The 20,678-nt window shown below is 44.6% G+C and overlaps 1 protein-coding gene and 1 long non-coding RNA gene across 4 annotated transcripts; both read right to left on the bottom strand.

The window, feature by feature from the left end:
* Positions 1 to 230: 230 nt before the first annotated feature.
* LOC119282028 lies at positions 231 to 8,039 on the bottom strand. Of its 2 annotated transcripts, none has more exons than XR_005138609.1 (3): positions 7,533 to 8,035; positions 7,402 to 7,450; positions 231 to 279 (listed from the first exon to the last, which is right to left on the bottom strand). It is a non-coding gene; the product is annotated as an uncharacterized LOC119282028 (long non-coding RNA). The 2 variants fall into 2 exon arrangements; XR_005138610.1 differs by lacking the exon at positions 231 to 279 and adding an exon at positions 1,063 to 1,116 and having other exon boundaries at positions 7,533 to 8,039.
* Positions 8,040 to 14,122: 6,083 nt separating this feature from the next.
* On the bottom strand, positions 14,123 to 20,097 carry LOC119278270. Of its 2 annotated transcripts, XM_037559633.1 has the most exons (4): positions 19,677 to 20,097; positions 19,201 to 19,391; positions 15,494 to 15,729; positions 14,123 to 14,917 (listed from the first exon to the last, which is right to left on the bottom strand). In XM_037559633.1, exons 2-4 carry the CDS (start codon positions 19,367 to 19,369, stop codon positions 14,327 to 14,329), a joined length of 996 nt encoding a protein of 331 aa, XP_037415530.1. In that variant the 5' UTR covers positions 19,370 to 19,391; positions 19,677 to 20,097; the 3' UTR covers positions 14,123 to 14,326. The 2 variants fall into 2 exon arrangements, with proteins under 2 accessions (XP_037415530.1, XP_037415531.1); XM_037559634.1 differs by lacking the exons at positions 19,201 to 19,391; positions 19,677 to 20,097 and adding an exon at positions 16,464 to 19,192.
* Positions 20,098 to 20,678: the final 581 nt, after the last annotated feature.

Here is a 20,678-nt window from a genome sequence, read left to right as displayed (position 1 = left end):
TTTTACAGTTTAGTTTAATGCAACAGAAAATAAGATAATTGTCAGATCAGACAAGGCACACTTCTCGCAAAAAAGAGAGAAGTCCACACTAAAGAAGCATGTTCCTAGTATGTACCTAGTAAAATATAAATGCTACTAATCAATATAACTAAACTATTATTCCGTGAGTAAAAGGAAATCATGGATGTAGCTAGAAAGAATACGCATGTGTCTAGAAAAAAGGAAGCAAACCTCAAGCAACAGAAGACCAAGATGCAGCAACACAGGAGATCGTAGAACCTGCTACATAAACAGAGATGAAGCAGTCAGAGCAGGTAAAGAGAACTTCATGCCCCAAGGCATTAAAATATTTTACAGTTCGTTTTGCAAGTTCAAAATTGACACCATGGCGGCCCAGAAGCATAGAGTAAAACACCAGCATGCTATGCATGTCTACCATGTTTCACTTTGAAATAAAGCTCGATTGCAACTGAAATATCTCTCCTTGTATCTCCTATATCCCACATACCTAGATTAAACCCGCAAGTTAGAATGTTGTTATTTACAAAGAAACACCACAACAACCTAATCAACTATACCCCTTCTTTAATAATTTCCTTTCTTCTCTGTAGTTCTAATTTTTCAACATGGCACAGTGATTCATCCCTATTTAAACTTGCACTGAGATCTAAATTTAGTGTGTGGCATATATGTTAATACACCCAGCCTAAAATCTGAGAAGAGCAAAAACAACAAAACTGAGAAAGTTCCCTTCTTTATTCTAAGTTTCGGCGAACTGGCAAACTCATATGTAGGCAACTCAAGTTTTGCGCCTCCTGCAAGAACTGAACTTCCTCAACAACCTCACAAATGTAGGACAAGTCAGGCAAGAAACAAATGCATATCGATGCATGAGCTGAGAAACCGATCATATACCTTTAGATTCAATGACGCAATTATCCTAGAAAGATCTTAAGCCTAGAGAGCCCTTAAACTGAACGAAAAACAGCAAGTCTGCATATCAATCAACGACACAATCGACAGTTTGCTAGCAATCGACAGCGCCGGTGAAAGAATGCCCTTCTCCGTGGTAGCCAAGCAAGCCCATGACATTCTTGTGGTTTAACTTGGACAAGTCTGTTATATGGAAGTACAACTATTGGAGTCAAATATGAACTGAACAATGTGTATTTATTCAAGCTGAAGGTAAAACTGTATATTACGGCTTCCTGTGATGTGATTCGTATTTTTCTAATCATTCCAATCAGTCCATAAGTTAACCAAACATTTGACCCCTAATCACAAAGACCGTATGTGCATATAAACAAAACAGATTAAAATCTTCTTAGAGTTACCAAGAGGAGTGAGCAAAGAAGAGGAGAGGTGCAGCGGGGAGAGGACATTTTTTAGCACCCTGTGTGTGGGATGTAGGGCACAGAGTTTTCCACCTATCCAAAAATTCAAAAGTTCTATGTTTATTGTTTACATAATGTATGATTTAACTGAAGGCTAAGCCACTGAATACCATAAAACTGCACTACCGAACAATTTCAGTAAATTATTCTAGTTTCATGGCAACACCACAAAAATCTTACAATCACAAAATTCACTATGCTTTAAAAAGTGTAAAAATTAAAAAGAAAAAATCATGATTCCATAACAACCAACATAAATCAAAGAGAACACAAATCAAAGGAGAACATGATTCCAACATGGTATCCTGTAAGCTTATGGTTAATACGAAAGATTGAGTAAAATGAAGTGTCAACAGAAACAAGATCAGTACTAAATTATTAATTTGCTTACCTGCAATCCATCTTCAGAGATCACCCTAAACAACGGTCGTAACTTCTATATATTAATTCCTCGGTACTTCCATTTTGTAAGATTATCTGTTCAAGTATTATATGTACTCGTTAGAAAAATACTCATGAAAGTACACTGTTCCAAAATGAAACAATAAATTTGACGCAAACTTAATGACAGTCTGAGTTTGAGAATAGGTTTAGGGTTTTCCGTGGGGCAATGCCTCTCCACGTCCTTCTATATATATATGATCAGCATACAAGTTACATATGTACATAATACGTGTACATGACACGCTAGACCTATTTTAACATACCCCCTCAATCTGAACTTCTACTCTGTACAAGGTTTAGATTGGTACTAAAACGGTCTAGCATCTGTCGAGTGGCTGGTTTGGTAAACACGTCAGCCAGTTGATCATTAGAAGAAATGAACCTGACATCAAGAGCTCCAGAAGCAACACGCTCACGCACAAAGTGGAAATCAATCTCAATGTGCTTGGTGCGTGCATGAAAAACTGGGTTGGCAGTCAGATATGTGGCTCCTAAATTATCACACCATAGAACAGGAACACGCTGCTGGGAAACACCAAGCTCCTTGAGTAGTGATTCTACCCAAATGGCCTCAGCAGCTCCATTTGCCAGAGCCTTGTACTCAGCCTCCGTACTAGATCTCGAAACCGTCGGTTGCTTCTTAGAGCTCCAGGAGATGAGATTTGGGCCAACAAAGATGGCAAAGCCTCCAGTGGATCGTCGATCATCAGGACACCTGGCCCAGTCTGCGTTAGTGAAAATACTAATGTTGTTGGAGACAGCCTTCCGAAACTTCAGTCCAGTTTGCAATGTTCCCTTTACATAGCGCAGGATGCGCTTAACAGCTTCCCAATGAACATCAATGGGCTGTGAGAGAAACTGGCATACCTTGTTCACTGCAAATGAAATGTCTGGGCGAGTGAGAGTCAAATACTGCAATCCACCAACGACACTGCGATACCGGAAAGAATCATCGGCACCGAGAGGCTGTCCAGACACCCGTGCAAGCTGGTCGGAGGTAGACAACGGTATGGAAGTGGACTTACAATTCTCCATGTTCACACGGTGTAAAAGATCCAAGGCATACTTCCGTTGTGTCAAGGTCATACCCCCTGAATTGTACGACGCTTCCAAGCCAAGAAAGTACTCCAACGGCCCAAGGTCCTTAATAGGAAAGGTGGCCGCAAGTGAATGAACAAGACCGTCAACTGCACGTGGAGAAGAGCCAGCAATAACAATATCATCCACGTAGACAAGCATGTATATCTGAACATCCTGATGGCGGAAGAAAAATAGAGAGGCGTTGGCGCGAGAGGGAACAAACCCCAACTGGAGAAGACGAGAACTGAGCCGAGCATACCATGCGCGAGGGGACTGTTTGAGTCCATAGAGAGCCCGCTGCAACTTGCACACATGAGAGGGATACCGAGCGTCCTCAAAGCCTGGTGGCTGCTGCATGTAGACATCCTCAAACAAGTAACCATGAAGGAAAGTGTTGCTGACATCAATCTGACGAAGAATCCATCCGCGAGACACAGCTAGAGCAAGAACCAGGCGAACGGTGGCTAGCTTGACAACCGAACTGAACGTATCACCATAGTCAATGCCAAGCTGTTGGGTGAAACCACGCGCGACCAGACGAGCTTTATGCTTGTCAATGGAGCCATCCAGATGATGCTTGGTCTTGAAAATCCACTTGCTCCCAACGACATTAACATCACGCGGACGAGGCACAAGAACCCAAGTCCTGTTGCGACGCAGAGCGTCCAGCTCATCCATCATGGCGGTGCGCCAAGCATGCTCACGGAGGGCATCGCGATGAGAGACGGGCATAGCGTGAAAAGCACGGCGGCGAGGGTCGTAGCGGACAGTTCCATCAGTGGGAACAAGCGCACGACGAGTATGATCGCGAGTGCGCGTGACCATGGTGTGGCCTGGAGCAGCTGGAGGCATCGCGGTTGAGGGGACAGGGCTGCCCTCAACAGAAGGCGACGCGAGCTGATCGGACGGCGAGGAGGGAGCAGCAGCCTCCTGCATTGAGAACGACGTGGCAACAGGCGATGAAGTGGCCGGCGCTGGCGCTGATGATGGGCCAGGGGAGGCCAGCGCGATCGCTGGGCTGGGGACGTGCATGTGCCATGCACGTCGATCACCGGGGAGGTCGGCGCATCCGCAGCGGGCTGACCAGCCGAGCGGCCTGCAGAGGGCGGGGGCGTCGCGGAAGATGGGCCGGGCGACGAGGCAGCCGACGAGCCGGGCGACGTGCATGCACCATGCACGTCGATCGCCGAGGAGGGAGGAGCGGCGTCCTGGTATGCCTGCACAGAAGCAATATGGCCTGGAACAGGCGGATCAGTAGACAGGTAGGATAAGTCGTATTTACGCATATGGTCACCCGTAACCGGCTCATTGAAAGGAAACGAGAGACCATCAGCCAAGGAGGATATATCGACGGTGACCCTAGGTGTGGCATATGGAAACACAGACTCATCAAACACAACATCACGGGAGATGTAGATACGACCCGTGGAGCGGTCGAGACATTTGTACCCCTTATGCAGCTGGCTATAACCTAAGAACACACACATAGTGGACCGGAAAGCAAGTTTGTGAGTGTTATATTTGCGCAAGCTAGGCCAGCAGGCGCACCCAAAGGTGCGGAGAAAGGTGTAATCGGGTTTGACTTTAAGAAGGCGGTACACGGGTGTATCTTGTTGGAGAACAGGTGTAGGCATGCGATTAATCAAGTAACATGCAGCAAGGAAAGCTTCGTCCCAATACCGTAAAGGGAGAGACAAATGAGCCAATAAGGCCAGACCTGTTTCCACAAGATGACGGTGTTTGCGTTCAGCAATCCCGTTTTGCTGAGAGGTGTGTGGGCAGGACACACGATGAGAGATCCTAGTGCGTTGGAAATAGCGATGTAATTTGTGGTACTCACCACCCCAGTCTGACTGAACGGATATGATTTTAGTGCGGAGAAGACGCTCAACATGAGCCTGAAAAGCATAAAATACTTGCTCAACGTCAGACTTGTGCTTAAGAAGATATATCCAAGTGAAACAGGAATAATCATCGACAAAGCTCACATAATACTTATAGCCTCCGGAAGAGGCAAGAGCAGGCCCCCAAACATCAGAATGAATTAACTCAAGAGGCATAGTAGAAACATGAGTGGATAAAGTATATGGTAATTGTCGACTCTTAGCATGCTAACAAGCATCACACACTGAAAAATGACGTTCAGAAGAACACACTAAATCATTGCTCTTAACAATGTATTGAACAATTTTATTGGAGGGATGACCGAGACGCTGATGCCACTGGGACGAAGTGGTCTTGACACTGAGAGACGCTTGGCGAGTGGAGGAGGACGACGCGCGACCAAACGGGATGGGGTAGAGGCCGCCACGACTTCTACCGCGAAGAAGAATTTTCTTCGTGGCTATGTCCTTAACAAGGAAAAAGAAACGGTGAAATTCTACAAAAACATCATTATCAAGAACAAGTCGATAAACGGACAATAGTTGTTGATGTATATGTGGAAGACGAAGAATATTGCGTAAACGCAGAGATGAACCGGGTATAGTGGAATGACCAATATGCGAAATAGACAAACCTGCACCATTCACCACTTGCACTTGATCCTTCCCGCCGTAGCGCTCATGGAAGTGAAGACGGTCAAGATCACTCGTCAGGTGATCCGTCGCACCGGTGTCCAGGATCCAGTGCGGCGGTTCATGCGTGGAGGCGGAGTTTGAGGCGCGGTGGTCGCGGTCATAGCGGCCGCGACAGTCCGTCGCCTCATGCGACAGTCCGTCGCGGTCAGTTCTTACATATCGGGCACCTAGGGCGCCAGCGACGGCGGCCACCCCCATTGCCTCCTCCATTGCGGCCGTTGCCGCCGATGTTGCCGTTGTTACGGCCAGGGGCACCGCCCTGGGCGGGGCCGTAGCTTGCCGATCCAGGCGGAAGAGAGGCGGCGGAGGAGCGGCCGCCACTTGGGCGTCCGGAATCGGGCACACGACCGGCCTGATCGTGGTAGGCCGGCCGGGAGGCGGCGTTTGCGGAGGACTGCCAGTCCTCAACTTCTGATTGCTGCTGCTGGAGGGCCTCGTAGTGGAGGACGCTGGAGTAGAACGCCAGAAACGTGACTTGCACGCCGGCGAAGTTCATCGAAGCAGCGATGGGGTTGATCCCGGTCAGCATGTAGTCGATGATCTCGTCATCATGAAGAGGAGAACCGGCGGCGTCCATCGAGTCGGCGAGAGATTTAACCTTCTGCATGTACTCGCCGGCAGGTCTATCTCCTTTGCGTAGCGCCTGGATCTGGCGCCGAAGGTTGCGCACGCCAGCGCTGTTCTCGGCGGCGAACATGGTGTGCACGGCAGCCCATGCAGCAGCCGCCGTCCTGCAGCCGATCAGCTGCGCGGATATCTCCACGCTCATGGAGCCGAGGAGATGCCCGAGGACCTTTTGATCAAGAGTTCACCACTGCTCGTATTCAGGGTTGGTGATGGTACGAGCCGTGTCACCGGTGCCTGTCGTCATGGTCGGCTCCGGCGCCTTGGCCGAGCCATCGAGGAACCCGTGGAGGCATACGCCGGCGAAGTTGGGGAGGGCGAGAGCCCTCCACAGCATGAAGTTACTGCGGTCGAGAGAGACCGCGATGGGCGGAAGGACAGGAGCGGGAGCCGATGCCGATGGTGGCGCGATAACGGGGGCGGACACGGTGAGGGCGAGGGCAGAGGACGCGGTCATCGCAGCGCCCGATGAGGAGGACTGATCGGTGGCGGGCGACTTGGACATCGCGGCGGCCGCGATGAGAGGCTAGCGGCGGCGGAGGGAGGAGAGGCGGCGGCGGCTAGGTAGGCTCTGATACCAAGTTTGAGAATAGGTTTAGGGTTTTTCGTGGGGCAATGCCTCTCCACGTCCTTCTATATATATATATGATCAGCATACAAGTTACATACATACATAATACGTGTACATGACACGTTAGACGTATTTTAACAGTCTGAAGCTGAAATCCTACCTTCAGGCTATATACACATTTTATTATGGAATGGTCTGAATCAAAACTACCCTTCTAGTTAAGAAACTAACACAATAAGGGATCACTATACACTAAGAGGAAGGACTAAAGGATAAAATGCAGTCAAATAAATATTAACACACAAAGCTCAACCAGAACCAATAGAAGGGGCGGCAAAAGATGTACAGCTCAACTGAATGTTGGGGTTTTTCCATGGACCGCAAGCTAATCTTTTATTTGGCTGAGAAAAATACAGTGATGTTGTCTACACAACACTGATTACTCTTCCACCATGACCAGCTCTTACAGTTCAATGAGATAAATGGCACGAATACATCTATTTAACTATTGCACACAATATATTGAAAATCATCACCACAGTCCATATGTATTATTGGTTGGGCTATACAAAATGTGAAATATGGTCTTGTCTACTGTAATTCAACGACTGGGATTCTAATCATTGTGTTTGATCAATGATACAATTTTGCTAGGTAACACTTCAGTAAACATGAGGAAAGTGTTTGGGGAATTGGACAAAAATAGTACCTTTAGAAAAACTGAAAAGACCTCCAACGCTGGAAATAAGCTCTCCAACCTGTATGTAAAGTTGCAAACACTATTGATTTAATATGAACTGAAACAAAAACATAAATCAAGAGAAGTGAAGAAGTGCATACCGGACCATGCCTAAACACCGTCAGGGTTCGGTCTTAAGTCAGGCCTGCTAAACCTCCTACACACACACACACACACACACACACACACGAAAAGTCGACTTACGAAGGACCGAATGGTTGATTTAGTCTAGCTGAAATTGACACACCAAACTGAGCTACATATTACAATTCAAAAATGGAAATAGAAATATATATGGTTAATGTGGATGCAACAAAAGAGTTTTTTCTAAGAACAGAAGACCTGACATGGAGAAAGCAAGGTTCAGGAACACAATACAAAGGCATGCACCACTCCCAGTTTATCTGAATCCATAATTGTGCATACACTGAATTTGCATATCAAGAAGAATGAATATTGGACATCAACAATATGAATCACTGTGCTACTCGTACGTCATCAACAAGACTGAATCAATGTCAAGGATGGCTGACCGGGAGGAGGGGATCTAAGTGGCCCGTCGTATTGGCTTCCAGGTGCTTAAGGTGCACAAAGATATAGGGCTTGAGGATGTATCCTCCTCTGCTGCGGAGAGGTTACCTATTTTGGCGAGAGGAATTGACGAATTGTCGCCGTGTCGCCCTTCGCCGGCGCGGCGGAGCTGGTGCGGACGGCGCGGCGGCGCGGGAGGCACGGCTGTGTCCTGGCGGCGCTGGTGCGGACGGCGCGGCGGGGCGTGGCACGGGAGGCACGGCTGGCGCGCGGACGACGCGGCGGTCCGGTCGGGCGCGGCGGTCCGAGCGGCGCTGGTGCGGACGGCGCGACGGCGTGGGTCCGGACGGCGCGGCGGGGCGTGGCGCGGGAGGCACGGCTGGCGCGCGGCGGTTCTCCGGCGGCGGTCGAGGCGGTGGCCGGCGCGGCTACAGCAAGAGCGCGGGCGAGGGGTGGGGTGGCGCGAAAACTGCTGGTTGCATTGCGAGAGGGGAGCGACGTGGTCGGGATGTTAACCCAGTGGCAATGATCGGTAAATAATTAAGTAATGGCATGGTGGGTAATTAAAGCGTAAAACGCGTTTAGTATGCTGGAGAAATGTAGACCACCAGATTGCAGGTTTCGATGGATAGGATGATCTGGTTCTCCGTTCTCTCTTTCTTTTATAGTGGTAGTAGATTATAATACCTGACAGAATCTTTTTGCTTTCCTTAGCAGATTGCTGGCTGACCTGCTACTATCTCTTGTGAGCACCAGTAGCGCCAACTGGCGTAATCGGAGCACTCGTTACAAAGAACACTCCACCTTTTCAGGTCGTGATAAGTGGGGCACATGCAGCGCGTCACTTGTCGCAACTTGGGAACTTTCTTTTTTTTGTAGATCTGTTTATTGAAAATGTTTTATCTCTTAAACTGTGCGTCCAAATCTTGAACCATTTTCACTGTTGGATTCCTCATGTCGAGATCTTCAAAACTAGATCCCATGTTAATAGGTTTTCACGAATTTTTCTTTTCACAAAAAACCGGACAAAAAAACGAACCGGGAGCACGGTTTTTTCCCTTTCCGAAAGAGGCACGCCCGTGCCTCTCTCGAAATCACAACCGTGCCTCTCGTGGAAGCAAACTCGTGACTCTCGTGGGAGGGAAAAAACAGAAAACACGTATTTTTTTCCGTTTTCGAGAGGCACGGCTGTGACTCTCGCGAAAGCACAACCGTGCCTCTCACGGAAGCAAAACCGTGACTCTCGCGAAAGAAAAAAAAAACAAAAAACGCGTTTTGTTTTTCCCTTTCCGAAAGGCACGGCCATGACTCTCGCGAAAGCACAACCATGCCTCTCGCGGAAGCATAACCTTGACTCTCGCAAAAGAAAAAAAATGTGTTTTTTCCGTTTCCGATAGGCACGACCGTGACTCTCGCTAAAGCACAACTGTGCCTCTCGCGGAAGAAAAACCATGACTCTCGCGAAAGAAAAAAAGAAAACGCGTTTTTTCGCGCAAAAAAAATACGGAATTTTTTTTTAATCAAAAAACTATGGAAGACCGGGGGAAAACCAAAACGTAAGAAAAAAACGTTTAAAAAACCGAAAACGCATGTGGAAAAAATATCCGAAGGGAGCGTCACCGCGACACGTGGCGAATGGCTGAGAGCGCGCCAAGTGGCGCTGATCACTGCGAGGCTCCCGAAGGAGCGCTCGTTAACTAGTTACTCTCACGTGTAGGCGTCAAAACGACCCAGCTTCGCTGAAGATCATCTTCCCGACGCCCCGGTTTGGGCCGACCCACGTCGCAAGGCTGCTTCTTCTTCTTCTTTGTTTTTTGTTTTTGTTTTCTCTGTTTCAGTTTCTATTTCTTTTCTTTTCCTTTTTTCCTTTTCTATTTTTTCATTTTTCATCCATTTTTTGTGTATTATACAAAGTTCATTTTGTATTTATATACAAAGTCCACCATGCATTAACAAAAATTTCAGCGTATATTTAAGAACTTGTTCAACATATCTTTGCAAAATGTTCAATGTGTATCCGACATTTGTTCTATGTATATCTACAAAAAAAATTATTGTGTGTTCCAAAATTTGATCTGTTCAACATATTTTTGCAAAATGTTCAATGTGCATCCGAAATTTGTTCAATGTATATCAACAAAAATGTTCAATGTGTTTCCAATATTTGTTTAACGTATTTTCCAAAATGTTCAATGTGTATTAAAAAATTAGCATATATATTTATATTTCTTTAGTGTTTAAAATAAGGTGTATTTTTAAAATATGAATTTATACTTTATTTTATCATCATAGAGAATATCCAGGAAGATCCAATAAAACGCAGGAAAAAGGGGGAAAATACTAGCTGTGATGAGCTTATGCGTATGGGCCGGCCCATTTACACATTCCTTCAGCGAAGGCACAGCTGTTTGACGCCTGAGCGCATCAAATAGGAGCTCCCTTCAAAATAATCGCCAACATGCGCCAAGGAGGGGGCACGTCCTGGGCCGGCCGGTCACCTATTTCCAACTTTTTCCCTGATTTTTTCCCTTTTTTCTGTTTCATTTTCCATGCTCAGTTTGGTTTTTATTTTCTTTTCCTTTTAACCTTTTCCCATTATTTTCAATTTTTCTTTCAATTTATGTTATCCATCCTTTTCACTTTGTGAACACTCTTCGATGGGTACATGAACATATATCAACATTTGCATGAATATTTGTCTTCAAATTTATGAACCTCTCTCTTTAACGCACATAAGAAAATTCAAATACATGAATATACAGTTTTATATGCATTGACATTTTCCAACTACGCGATGAACATTTATTATACATGCATTAACAGCTACATGTATTTATGTGATTATTTATTTTAATTACATGAAATTTTATTATACATGACTACATTTTTATACCAAAAATGTAAACATGAGATGAACATACTTATTGCAAATATATGAGCATTTACATTGAGATACTTGAACATTTGTTTTAATTTTTCTGCAATATATAAAAGTTTCGATATCAAAACTTTGTAAGAATATTTTCTGAAATGTATTCTTAACCAAATAAAAACAAATGTAAGCTTATTGTGATGTGCATGTGTATAATGAGGCATCGCAACTAAAAAAACAGGAGGAACCATACCATCTGAACGAGGCCAACTTTTTTTTCGAGAGGGCTAAGGTCATATATTAAAATTGTGCAATCCTTGTTAGACCATCCTTACCAGCAAAAAAGAAGACCCGCGTCTTGTGGGTATATCGACACCATCTTTCTCCTACTCATCGACGCCATTTTTCTCCTACACTCACCTACGATGCGCTATAGGCAAAGCTCGATGCCGCCTCTGAAGGTGTGTTTGGTAGCATGTATGAACCTAACCTAGTTGTTCTCCTCTAAAACATGCTGAGTGTAGACATGCTGAGTCCATACATTTGCTGTTGTTTGGAAGCGGTGTATGCGCTGAGACATGCTGAGCTGAGACTTTGTTTGACAGCCTGCGTGTGTTTAGACATGCTGAACAATTTTGAATTCCGAATAAAATTTTTGAATGGTGAACAAAAATTTTAACATATTTTGAAATTCTGAACTTTTATTGAAAATTTCAACAATATTTTAAATCCTAAACATTTTTCAAAATTTAAATAAAATTTGAAATTCGGAACATGTTTTGAAAATTTAAGCATATTTTGAAATTTTGAACTTTTTTGAAAACTTTAAAAATTTAAATTCTGAATATTTTATAAAAATTTAAACAAAATTAGAGATTTTGAACATTTTTTGAATTTTATTCGAAAGTCTAAAAATTTAAAGAAAATATGAAATTCTGAACATTTTTGAAAATTTAAACAAAATTTGAAGTTTTGAAATTTTTTTGAAAATTTAAACAAAATTTGATATTCTAAACATTTTTTGAAAATTTTAAAAATTTGAAATTCTGAACATTTTGAAAACTTAAACAAAATTTGAAATTCTGAATGTTTTTAAAAATTTAAGCAAAATTCAAAATTTTGAACTTTTTTAAAAAATTTAAACATATCTAGACGTGGTCTCGTGGGTAGGGACGATAATCGAGGCGAGCATGGCTGCCTCCATGCACTCCCTCTGGGGTGCATGAGATGGGCATGGTTGAGGGCCCTTTTTTGCATCAGATGAGCATTGTCCAGATGAGTACATGCACCCTACCAAATAAGCAAAAGTGGGCCGGATTAGGAAATTTTGCCCTCATGCGCCCTACCAAACACATCCTGACAACCTCCGGAACACACTTGGGGCTAGGAACATTGTTGATGCAACAATTATAAAATCATAGGTCAGAGCCAGAAGAAGCTAGCGACATTGAACTAAGGATCAAATTGTCATCACAAAATGGCAGCGGAGAGGGTTAGACAATCATCCTAGATCGAAAAAAAATTCTATGAGACCAGGTCTCACAGGCCATCACGTCAGACCCGCTTTGATGGATGACACGTGGCACTCACAATTAGGGGTGGGCAAAAAAGACGAGGACCGAAAACCGCACCGAAAAAACCGGGACCGAAGCCGATTAAACCGAAAACCGAAAATTCGGTGCTCTGTTCGGTACTGAACTGGAGAAAACCGAATTCCGTTCGGTGATATCGGTTTCCATGCACGATGCACCGAAATGACCGAAAACACTGAACTGCAGGCTAAAAAGTGAATGAGCCCAGAAGCCCAACAAAGAAAAGTGGCCCAGCAGGCCGACATCCTTCACACGCATCGTATTGGATCCATAGAAAAGGATCGTACTTCCACACAAGGATGACACACCGAGGGACTCCCGATTCCCCAATCCTAACCTAGCCGCCATGCTTCCTCCTGCCCTCGTCCCCAGTAGACGGCAGCGCGCCAGCGCCACAGCAGCTTGACCGCCTCGCAGCCAGCGCGAGGCAGCTTATTTCTTCCCTCCCCTCGTATCTTCTTGTTCCACTGGATTGCATCTTCTTCCCTTTATCTCTTTTATCACCGACTGGGAATTGTTTGTTTACTTTGTTCATCCCTTGACGAGAAGTTGAGTTGTTCATTCCCTTTATCTCTCTTATCACCGACAGGCATGCTACTGGTAGGAAGATTTGTTTTTGCGTTCTTCCTTTCTTCCACCGCTCATTTTTTCTGTCAATTTTCTTTCTTCCATCACCTGGAAGCCCTGCTATTAAACATGTTCGGTTTCCTTGGGTTAAAACCGATAGCCGAACCGAACTTTCGGGGTACCGAATTGTCGGTCAGTTGATTTCCTATTACCCGAGCGGTTAGCATTTTCTAAGAACCGAAATTGTAAAAGGACCGAAGCACCGAACCGTTCGTTTCGGGGGAACCGAATGCCCAGCCCAGTCACAATCTCAAAGCACCAACTCCCACTTAATTTGTCCATTAATTTCCAATCCCGAGCGGTAATCCCAACTTTGCAATTCTAACAACATGGCCACGCTGTCCGGCCGCCACCGACGAGGTCATCCGGCGCCGCCCTAGCTCTCATGGGGATGGAGGTATGAGTTACGTAGGTACTCCCTCCTTTTCGGTTTATAAGGCTCAATTCAAAAATCTCACCGACCAAGGTAGATGGTGAGTGGTGGAATACGTTTTGTAGTTTGCAAAAGTACCTAATTAATGTTCTTGTTTTTCTCAAGAAATTATGTTATCAATGCATTAATTGCAATGCATGCATGCATAAAGTACATACATTGATCAATTTTCTCTCAATACTTGCATGCAATGATTTAATGCACCTTGAAATCTGAACATGTGATGGGAAATAACCAAATTGAGCTTTATAAAATGAAAAAACTAAAATTTTGAGATAAACCCTATAAACGGGAAAGGAGGGAGTACCTCAAAGGCTTCCCTTCCCAACAAAGGTCGCCAGACGAACGCAGCCCAAGTCCATATAGACAAAACATAGACAAAAATGTGGCCAAGACCTGAACTGACCTAAGCTCCATACAGCATCCACTGACAATCAGCTTCACCGAAACTGAGGACAGAACAATGACATATTGGAGAGAACTTTTATTCCATCACCCCACCACTACCGACTAGACATCTAAACTAAGCACTAGCAAAGCAATTGAATTTTTTGCTCTACGGGGTCTTCCCAACTGTTTTTGTCGACAACAAAAGAAAACAAATTATACAAGCATGCACGATGGCTGAACCAAATATGCAAGTGAACAGTTCAAATATTTGCTTATTATTACTATTATAGATTTACCATCCTTGTTTGCCACATACTATAAATTTAGACAGTCATATTAGTCAAATGTTTGATTGCTTGATAGTTGCCACAAGTCCATCTTAAGACTACGTCAAACCAAACTTGTAAGTCTTAGCCCGCTCATCAGACACAACTCTGTGACAAGGTCGATCTAAGGTCCAGATGAACTGGAATGAGCATAACAGCCCCGAGGCAAAGTCGACCAAGTCACCTTCACTGAGAATAACGCAAAATCAGTCTTCATTTTTTGTGCAGATGTCCCATGGTTGTTCGCCTTGAAGGAACAATGATGTTCAACAGGACTGGATGACCCCGGTGCCAACTTGAACTTCAATGTCATCCAAGAAGATATCACTACAGCAACCACAGACCTCTTCAAGCCACATGACTCACCAATGGTGCCATCGAAGAGCCGGATTTCTTCATTCAACCCACTGGTAAAACAACCAACACACAAACTGAAACTATTTTGCACTTCCGATATGAGAACTTCTAGTGTCGCCTCAACTGCATATTCAAGACGTGATGCAGTCATGTCCACTGCTCCGCAATCGCCATATATGCGACTTGTGAATGCGTGGCAATTCTGGAAGTCTTTATTGACTATTATTAAAGCACCATCGATCAGCTGCAGATCATGCTTTTCTTCTTCAGCAGTCTTGATCCTCATGTCATATTCGATTACAATATTGCCATGTGAATCTATCCCTCGCTTAGGGCCAGCCATGTTGATAAGAGAACCCTACAAAATCATTATCAGTACGTAGCTCTTCATACAGAAGCAAGACAAATCTAAAGCTAAATACTTTCCTTCTGATGTTTCACTTCACCAATACATGAAGGGATATTTTATAATGGATAAACAAGATCTTTGCCATGTATATCAAACTGAATAATTAGAAAATGCATAACTGTGTTAAGAGGAAAAACTGGCTCACACTATTTATTTCATTTGTTTCAAATTCCAAATATTAACTGCATAAGTGTGTTGTAATGAAAACAAAACGAAAAGGTTTGTCTGCTTACCCTAATCAAGTATACAATTATTTGACCCGCGAAATATTGCAGTCTAAATCAGTCCCTGGGGCAATTAGGAGGTGATTTTGGCCATGCGGCAGCATCCACCTAACAGGCCACGTGGTCAGAAACCGACTCCAAAACTGACCAGGGGCTGATTTAGACGGTACTGAACACTTTAAGAGGCCAAATGCCTGGTTTTATTATACTCAAAGGGGGCTACGTAGATGAACCTCAATACTTGGGGGTGTTCAGGAGACATATTCCTTAAAATAATTGCAGATAAGTAATGGATGTGCACCTGCTCCAGGATGATGGGATCATCCCTCTTAACATTGACCACATAATTAAGCAATCGATCCAAATCATCCCGCACTGCTATGTATCCGTACAACTCTACTGACCCACAACCCACATGAATGTTAGCCAGCCTTAATGAGAAAACTTGGAACATGCCACTAGGTGCATGCTGTATGCAAGTTCCATCAAGGAAGCAGCAATTCGGGGGATCTGTCAACATCATTGGCTCCAACCAAGCTTCACAAAAAAATTTACAATGTAATTGGAAATTAATACGGTAAACAAATATTTGCCACATGAAAAGTAAACATGCCGCTTGAGGATTTGATAGCTCTATTGAAAAATTTCCTTTTCATACAAGTGGTAAGTATTTGTGCTCTATTTAATGTGCTCCCTCGAAATGTGTTTCTTTGAAGAAAACACAAAGAAAAGGAGAGTAGTATTTAATCACCTAAAAAAGGAAAAGGCTGATTTTACTATCCCAAAATATTTCATAACTCCCCAAAGTACTTGTAGAACCACTATGGCCCAAAAACTATTTAAATAGGTTATTTCAGCCCTTAATGGAAGTTTCTTTCGCTAACCTTTCTGTAGAAGTCCTCTTTTAAGTTGATTCTACCAAAGGTAGGTAATATCATCACTGTATGTTACTCCCTCTGTCCCAAAATGAGTGTCTGAACTTTAGTACAACTTTGTACTAAAGTTAGTACAAAGTTGAGACACTTATTTTGGGGCAGAGGGAGTGTAAAATAATTTCAAATTTTACCATAACTATTTGCATAATTTGGGAGCACCTAAACCTGGCACTTGGAATACAAAATCTCTACTACTACTATATATGGAGAGTTTCCTCGTCCGTCCTCCCACTATGCAGAAAACAGCACTAAAAACCACAAGTGAAAGGGAAACAAAACAGTGACCCACATACGCACAACTCCAATCGGTTGGGCAAAAGAAAAAACATTACGCACCCCAAAAATTCTCCATGTGCTGCAACATCCCGATCCATCAACCACCAGTGCATGCGCAGCTCTACCCCCTCTACCACCGACCACCGCCACCACGATTCCGCCATCACCGGTGACCAACGAGCCCATTTTGTCTGCTGCCCCTGCCGATGAGAAATATGAGGATGCCTAGCGATGACATTTGCCCCTCCCCTTCTCCTTCCTCCTTCGTTGGCGCATGCCGATCTAGCATCATCCGCATGGAGGAGGATGCATCTTACCGGATGCCCAGATGCGCCCAGTTCATGCGAAGGGATCCCTCATTGCTGCCACCAGTAAAGGCACACAGAGACAGTGGTCTGCTTTTCCCCTGTTCTCTCATCTGTGTTCCCGTCCCTTCCTCTCTACTCGTTCAAATTCTGGGCATGGAGGCTACTTTGCTTGTTCTGACACAAGTTCATCTCCTAGGATTTGTGGTGCATAAGCCAGTGCCAGTGGTGCGAATATGCGGTGCAGGTCATAGAGGGGAAGCACAAGGCCATACTGGCCGCAAAGAACATGGAGGGTCACGGACTGAGGTTGCAATTCAGCCTGCTCAGCATGGTGGCAACGGACGCAAGTCCACTCAGCGTTATCGAGAGGGAGAAGTTAGCGACTAGCGCAGCGCGCGATATTCCTCGTCTCATTTCTCCATTTTCTGTGGCTTGATTCAGATTAAGGGCTGGGAGCAAATAGGAAATGTTGAATAATGGAAGAGTTAATCTCCCATCCTCCTCCTTTATTGCTTGATGTTTCATGTGTCCAGTGTCCTACTGTCCTACTGTCCTGCATGTCATATGTTCAAAGATATGCCTGGGAGAAGCACCATTGGCATGGGACCATGGCATAATCAATCTTATTAATTCAGTTACAGGCCAGATGTATGTTTCAAACATAGAGGTAAACATATATGCATATCTAGCCTAACAAATATATGCATTTGAGCCGCGACCGACATAGTGTTGGATTTTCAGCCTAAGGTTTCCCCTTTCTATCACTCTATTTATGTGAATATGCAAGTGTCATGTATATGTGCTTGTGGAACTTGGTGGACGGGCATCAGTGTTTATTTGAACAAGCTTAAATCAAATATACACGCAAGAATATGATGTCTTGGTTCTTTTACTTCTGCACCATGCTAATTACTACTTACAATATCTGTTCGATCTGGGCACCATGTAATTTAAAATTGGTAAAATCTCAACTGATTCGTATGGACACCATAAAGAAGCATGGCAGGCTTCTTCATCTACCTTGATTTTCACCTTGTTCGAGAATTTCAAGTGCTGCTGTGAGAACATATTTTAGACATCAATACGATCATTTTGCATTCCATGCTTGTGCAATATATGTTTGCTCAAATGAACTGGTCCTAACACTTGGACATATCTGTTATGTTTAATTTTCCTTATAACAATAGCTATTGTAAAGAAATAACTAGGTGCCAATTAACTTACATATACCATATGTATTTGGTTGGTTCCTTTATTTGGAAAAATATAAATGCTTAATTTCTAAAACATCTTACGAGTAAAAAATATTAAAGCAATACGAAGATATAGCTGATGGGGTAAACAATGCCCTGAATTTGTCTTGCAAAAGGAGGTTCATCTTACACTGACTTCTTACAAGGTGATGTTGGCAGATGTTTTTCATCAGTCATGCTTAATATAGAGTATAAAGGTGGATCAGAAAATAGTTTCTCATTGATAGAGCAAACAATGCCCTTTTATTTTGACTCGTTCTTTTATTCAAGCATAAGCTCAGTTTCAGCTGCCTAAGGTGGCCACAGGTTGTACCTACAATTTTCTTCTTTCAACTTTCCGTCAACGAATCATCTAAGACGAAATTCGGGTTAATTGGACGGTTTATTCTTACACTAAATTTTGACATGGTGGTTCTTCTGGTGGTTTAACAAAAAAAACTATTGTAGTTCACGATCTTCCAGTGTAATTTACCAAATTTAACATCAAGGGACTTTGCTGTGAACTCATAAGTTCTATATGAAAAGAAACCAGATTGGAATAAGTGGCGAGTATTTCTTTTTCTTTGGATAGGTTGTTGTATGGCAGAACAATTGGGGTGAAAGCTAGGATACTTCCAATGGTATGAAAATAAAATTCGGGTGAATCCTAAGCTGACATCTTTAGATAGTAGGACGATGCTTTCAAGGTTAGTCTCTCTGTGAGCATAAATATTCTATTGATTCCGACCCATTGCAACGCACGGACACTTCGACGGTACATGCTAAACAGAATAAAGAGTTATGAACATATTCCACAGGGAAGGGCATGACGGCACCTCACCAATTTTGAACATAAAACTTCTGAGGAGCAAAATAAAGATTGATATCATTATGAAGTGAAGTGAACCCATTTTAGAAAGAAAAAAAAAACAACTTGGGGAGGGGATGGTAGGTAAAGGTGGATCAGAAAATAGTTTGGGAATTATATGAACAACCGAAAAAGTCTGGCTTTGATATAATGTCCAATGATTCACAACAATGAGTAAGATAACAGTGGCACAAGCTTAAGGCACAACCGTTTAGCAGTCTATTACTTTTGCAAACACCCAAATGCATCCCCTGAGTACCATTTGACAAGATTTCCGTTTATCTATAGCAATGCGCTGGTATTTAACTTGCAAAAGTAAACAGAGTACAAAAGAATTAACCTCAAGAATTGTCAGAAATATATAAGGAAAAGAGATATTCATCACTTACTCTCATTTCGGTCGGCAATACGATACTCCTTTTTCCATGCATGCTTGCCCTTATATATAGAACCATCACGGTGGCTGCTTTTGGGAAATATATCCATAGGAACTACACCGTCAAGGGGGGGATGAGCCACCTGTGCATCCCAGCCTTTTACTCCACTGATGCTGGCCATGTTGCCAGATCGATGAGAAAATCTGTCACAAAAGAGCATAAAAAGCCAATCTCAGTATCTGACACAGGTAAGATGGTATCATCAGTCATGATTGCAACCGTGAAGTTAAAGCTTAAATCCATTTCTATATCTTTCGGCCTTTTTCCTCTATTTTGGGGGTCAGATGAGATTATCTAAAAGATTACCCAGTTTGCCTTCAAAAATCAACAAAACGGTAAGTAAAACCCAATCTTGGCCATAATCCAGATCCATAACAATAGCAGCCAATTAAAGGCGCAAACTTTAGAATCAGAACAAGAAAACACACCTGGAAACATGACGGACAGGTGGATTAGGAGGCAAAACTCCTCATGGTGACACCGGACGAGGCGGAGTAGAGGCCTTGAAAGAGAGAAGTGGTCGCGAAGGGAAGAAGAGGCGGTGCTTTGGGGGAGAAGAGGTGGCAACGTCAGCGCGTCGGAGGAGAGGAAGAATCGAGCGGAGGATCTGCATCTGAATACGAACAGCGACCTGCGCAGCGACGACAGAGGCCGACGGTGGCCTAGGGAAGAAACAGGGAGACGGGGGGGCGGGCGCCGTCGGCCACCGAAGTGGGGGTGGGGTTGCCGAAGGCAGAGAGAGCGGAGGTGCGGCCGCCGCACCCAGGCCGGCCAAGTAACGGTGACAGAGGGAGCCAGCGAGGGGAACGAGCAGCGGAGGATGAAAAGGAGCACCGGACGGTATCTTGGGCCGCTTGCTATGCATCGCACGGAGCCACGGACTTGATGTGCTTTCTAAGGCCAACTCCACCGCGCGACCCTATCCTATCCGCTCCCGTCCGTTTGAGGTAAAAGGGACAAAAGAGACGGCCCAATGCGCGGGCGCAAACGGACTTTGTGTCCGCTTTCGACCCATCCCCAGCCCAAACTTGCGCTGGTTTTGGGGTGAAACGAACAGCGCGCGGACGGACGGGACGCGCGCGCTTGTCCTCCCCTGGCCCGTCTGTCGGTGGGAGAAACCAAAACCCTCCCACGCCCATTTGGCGCCATTTGCCCCAAACCCTCCCGCCTCCCTCCCGCTGCCCCCTCTCTCCTCCATCCATGGCCGACGCCCCGCCGAGTCCCGGCGGCCTGGCCGTCGACCCGCCCCCAAAGGTGAAGAAGAAGGCGCCAAGGAAACCGCGGTCGGAGTGCACGCCGGAGGAGATCGCCAAGTTGGACGCGGAATCGGCGAAGAGGAGGGAGCGGAGAGCGGTCGTCAAGCTCAATGTCGCCGCGGCCAAGAGAGCCGCCATGCGCGAGGAGCTGGATTCAAAAAAGATGGTTGTTCA

This window comes from Triticum dicoccoides, chromosome 3B (assembly GCF_002162155.2).
Source record: "Triticum dicoccoides isolate Atlit2015 ecotype Zavitan chromosome 3B, WEW_v2.0, whole genome shotgun sequence".
Taxonomy (NCBI): domain Eukaryota; kingdom Viridiplantae; phylum Streptophyta; class Magnoliopsida; order Poales; family Poaceae; genus Triticum; species Triticum dicoccoides.
Note: the sequence above shows the minus strand (reverse complement) of the source record. Positions and strands in the feature narration are given on the sequence as shown.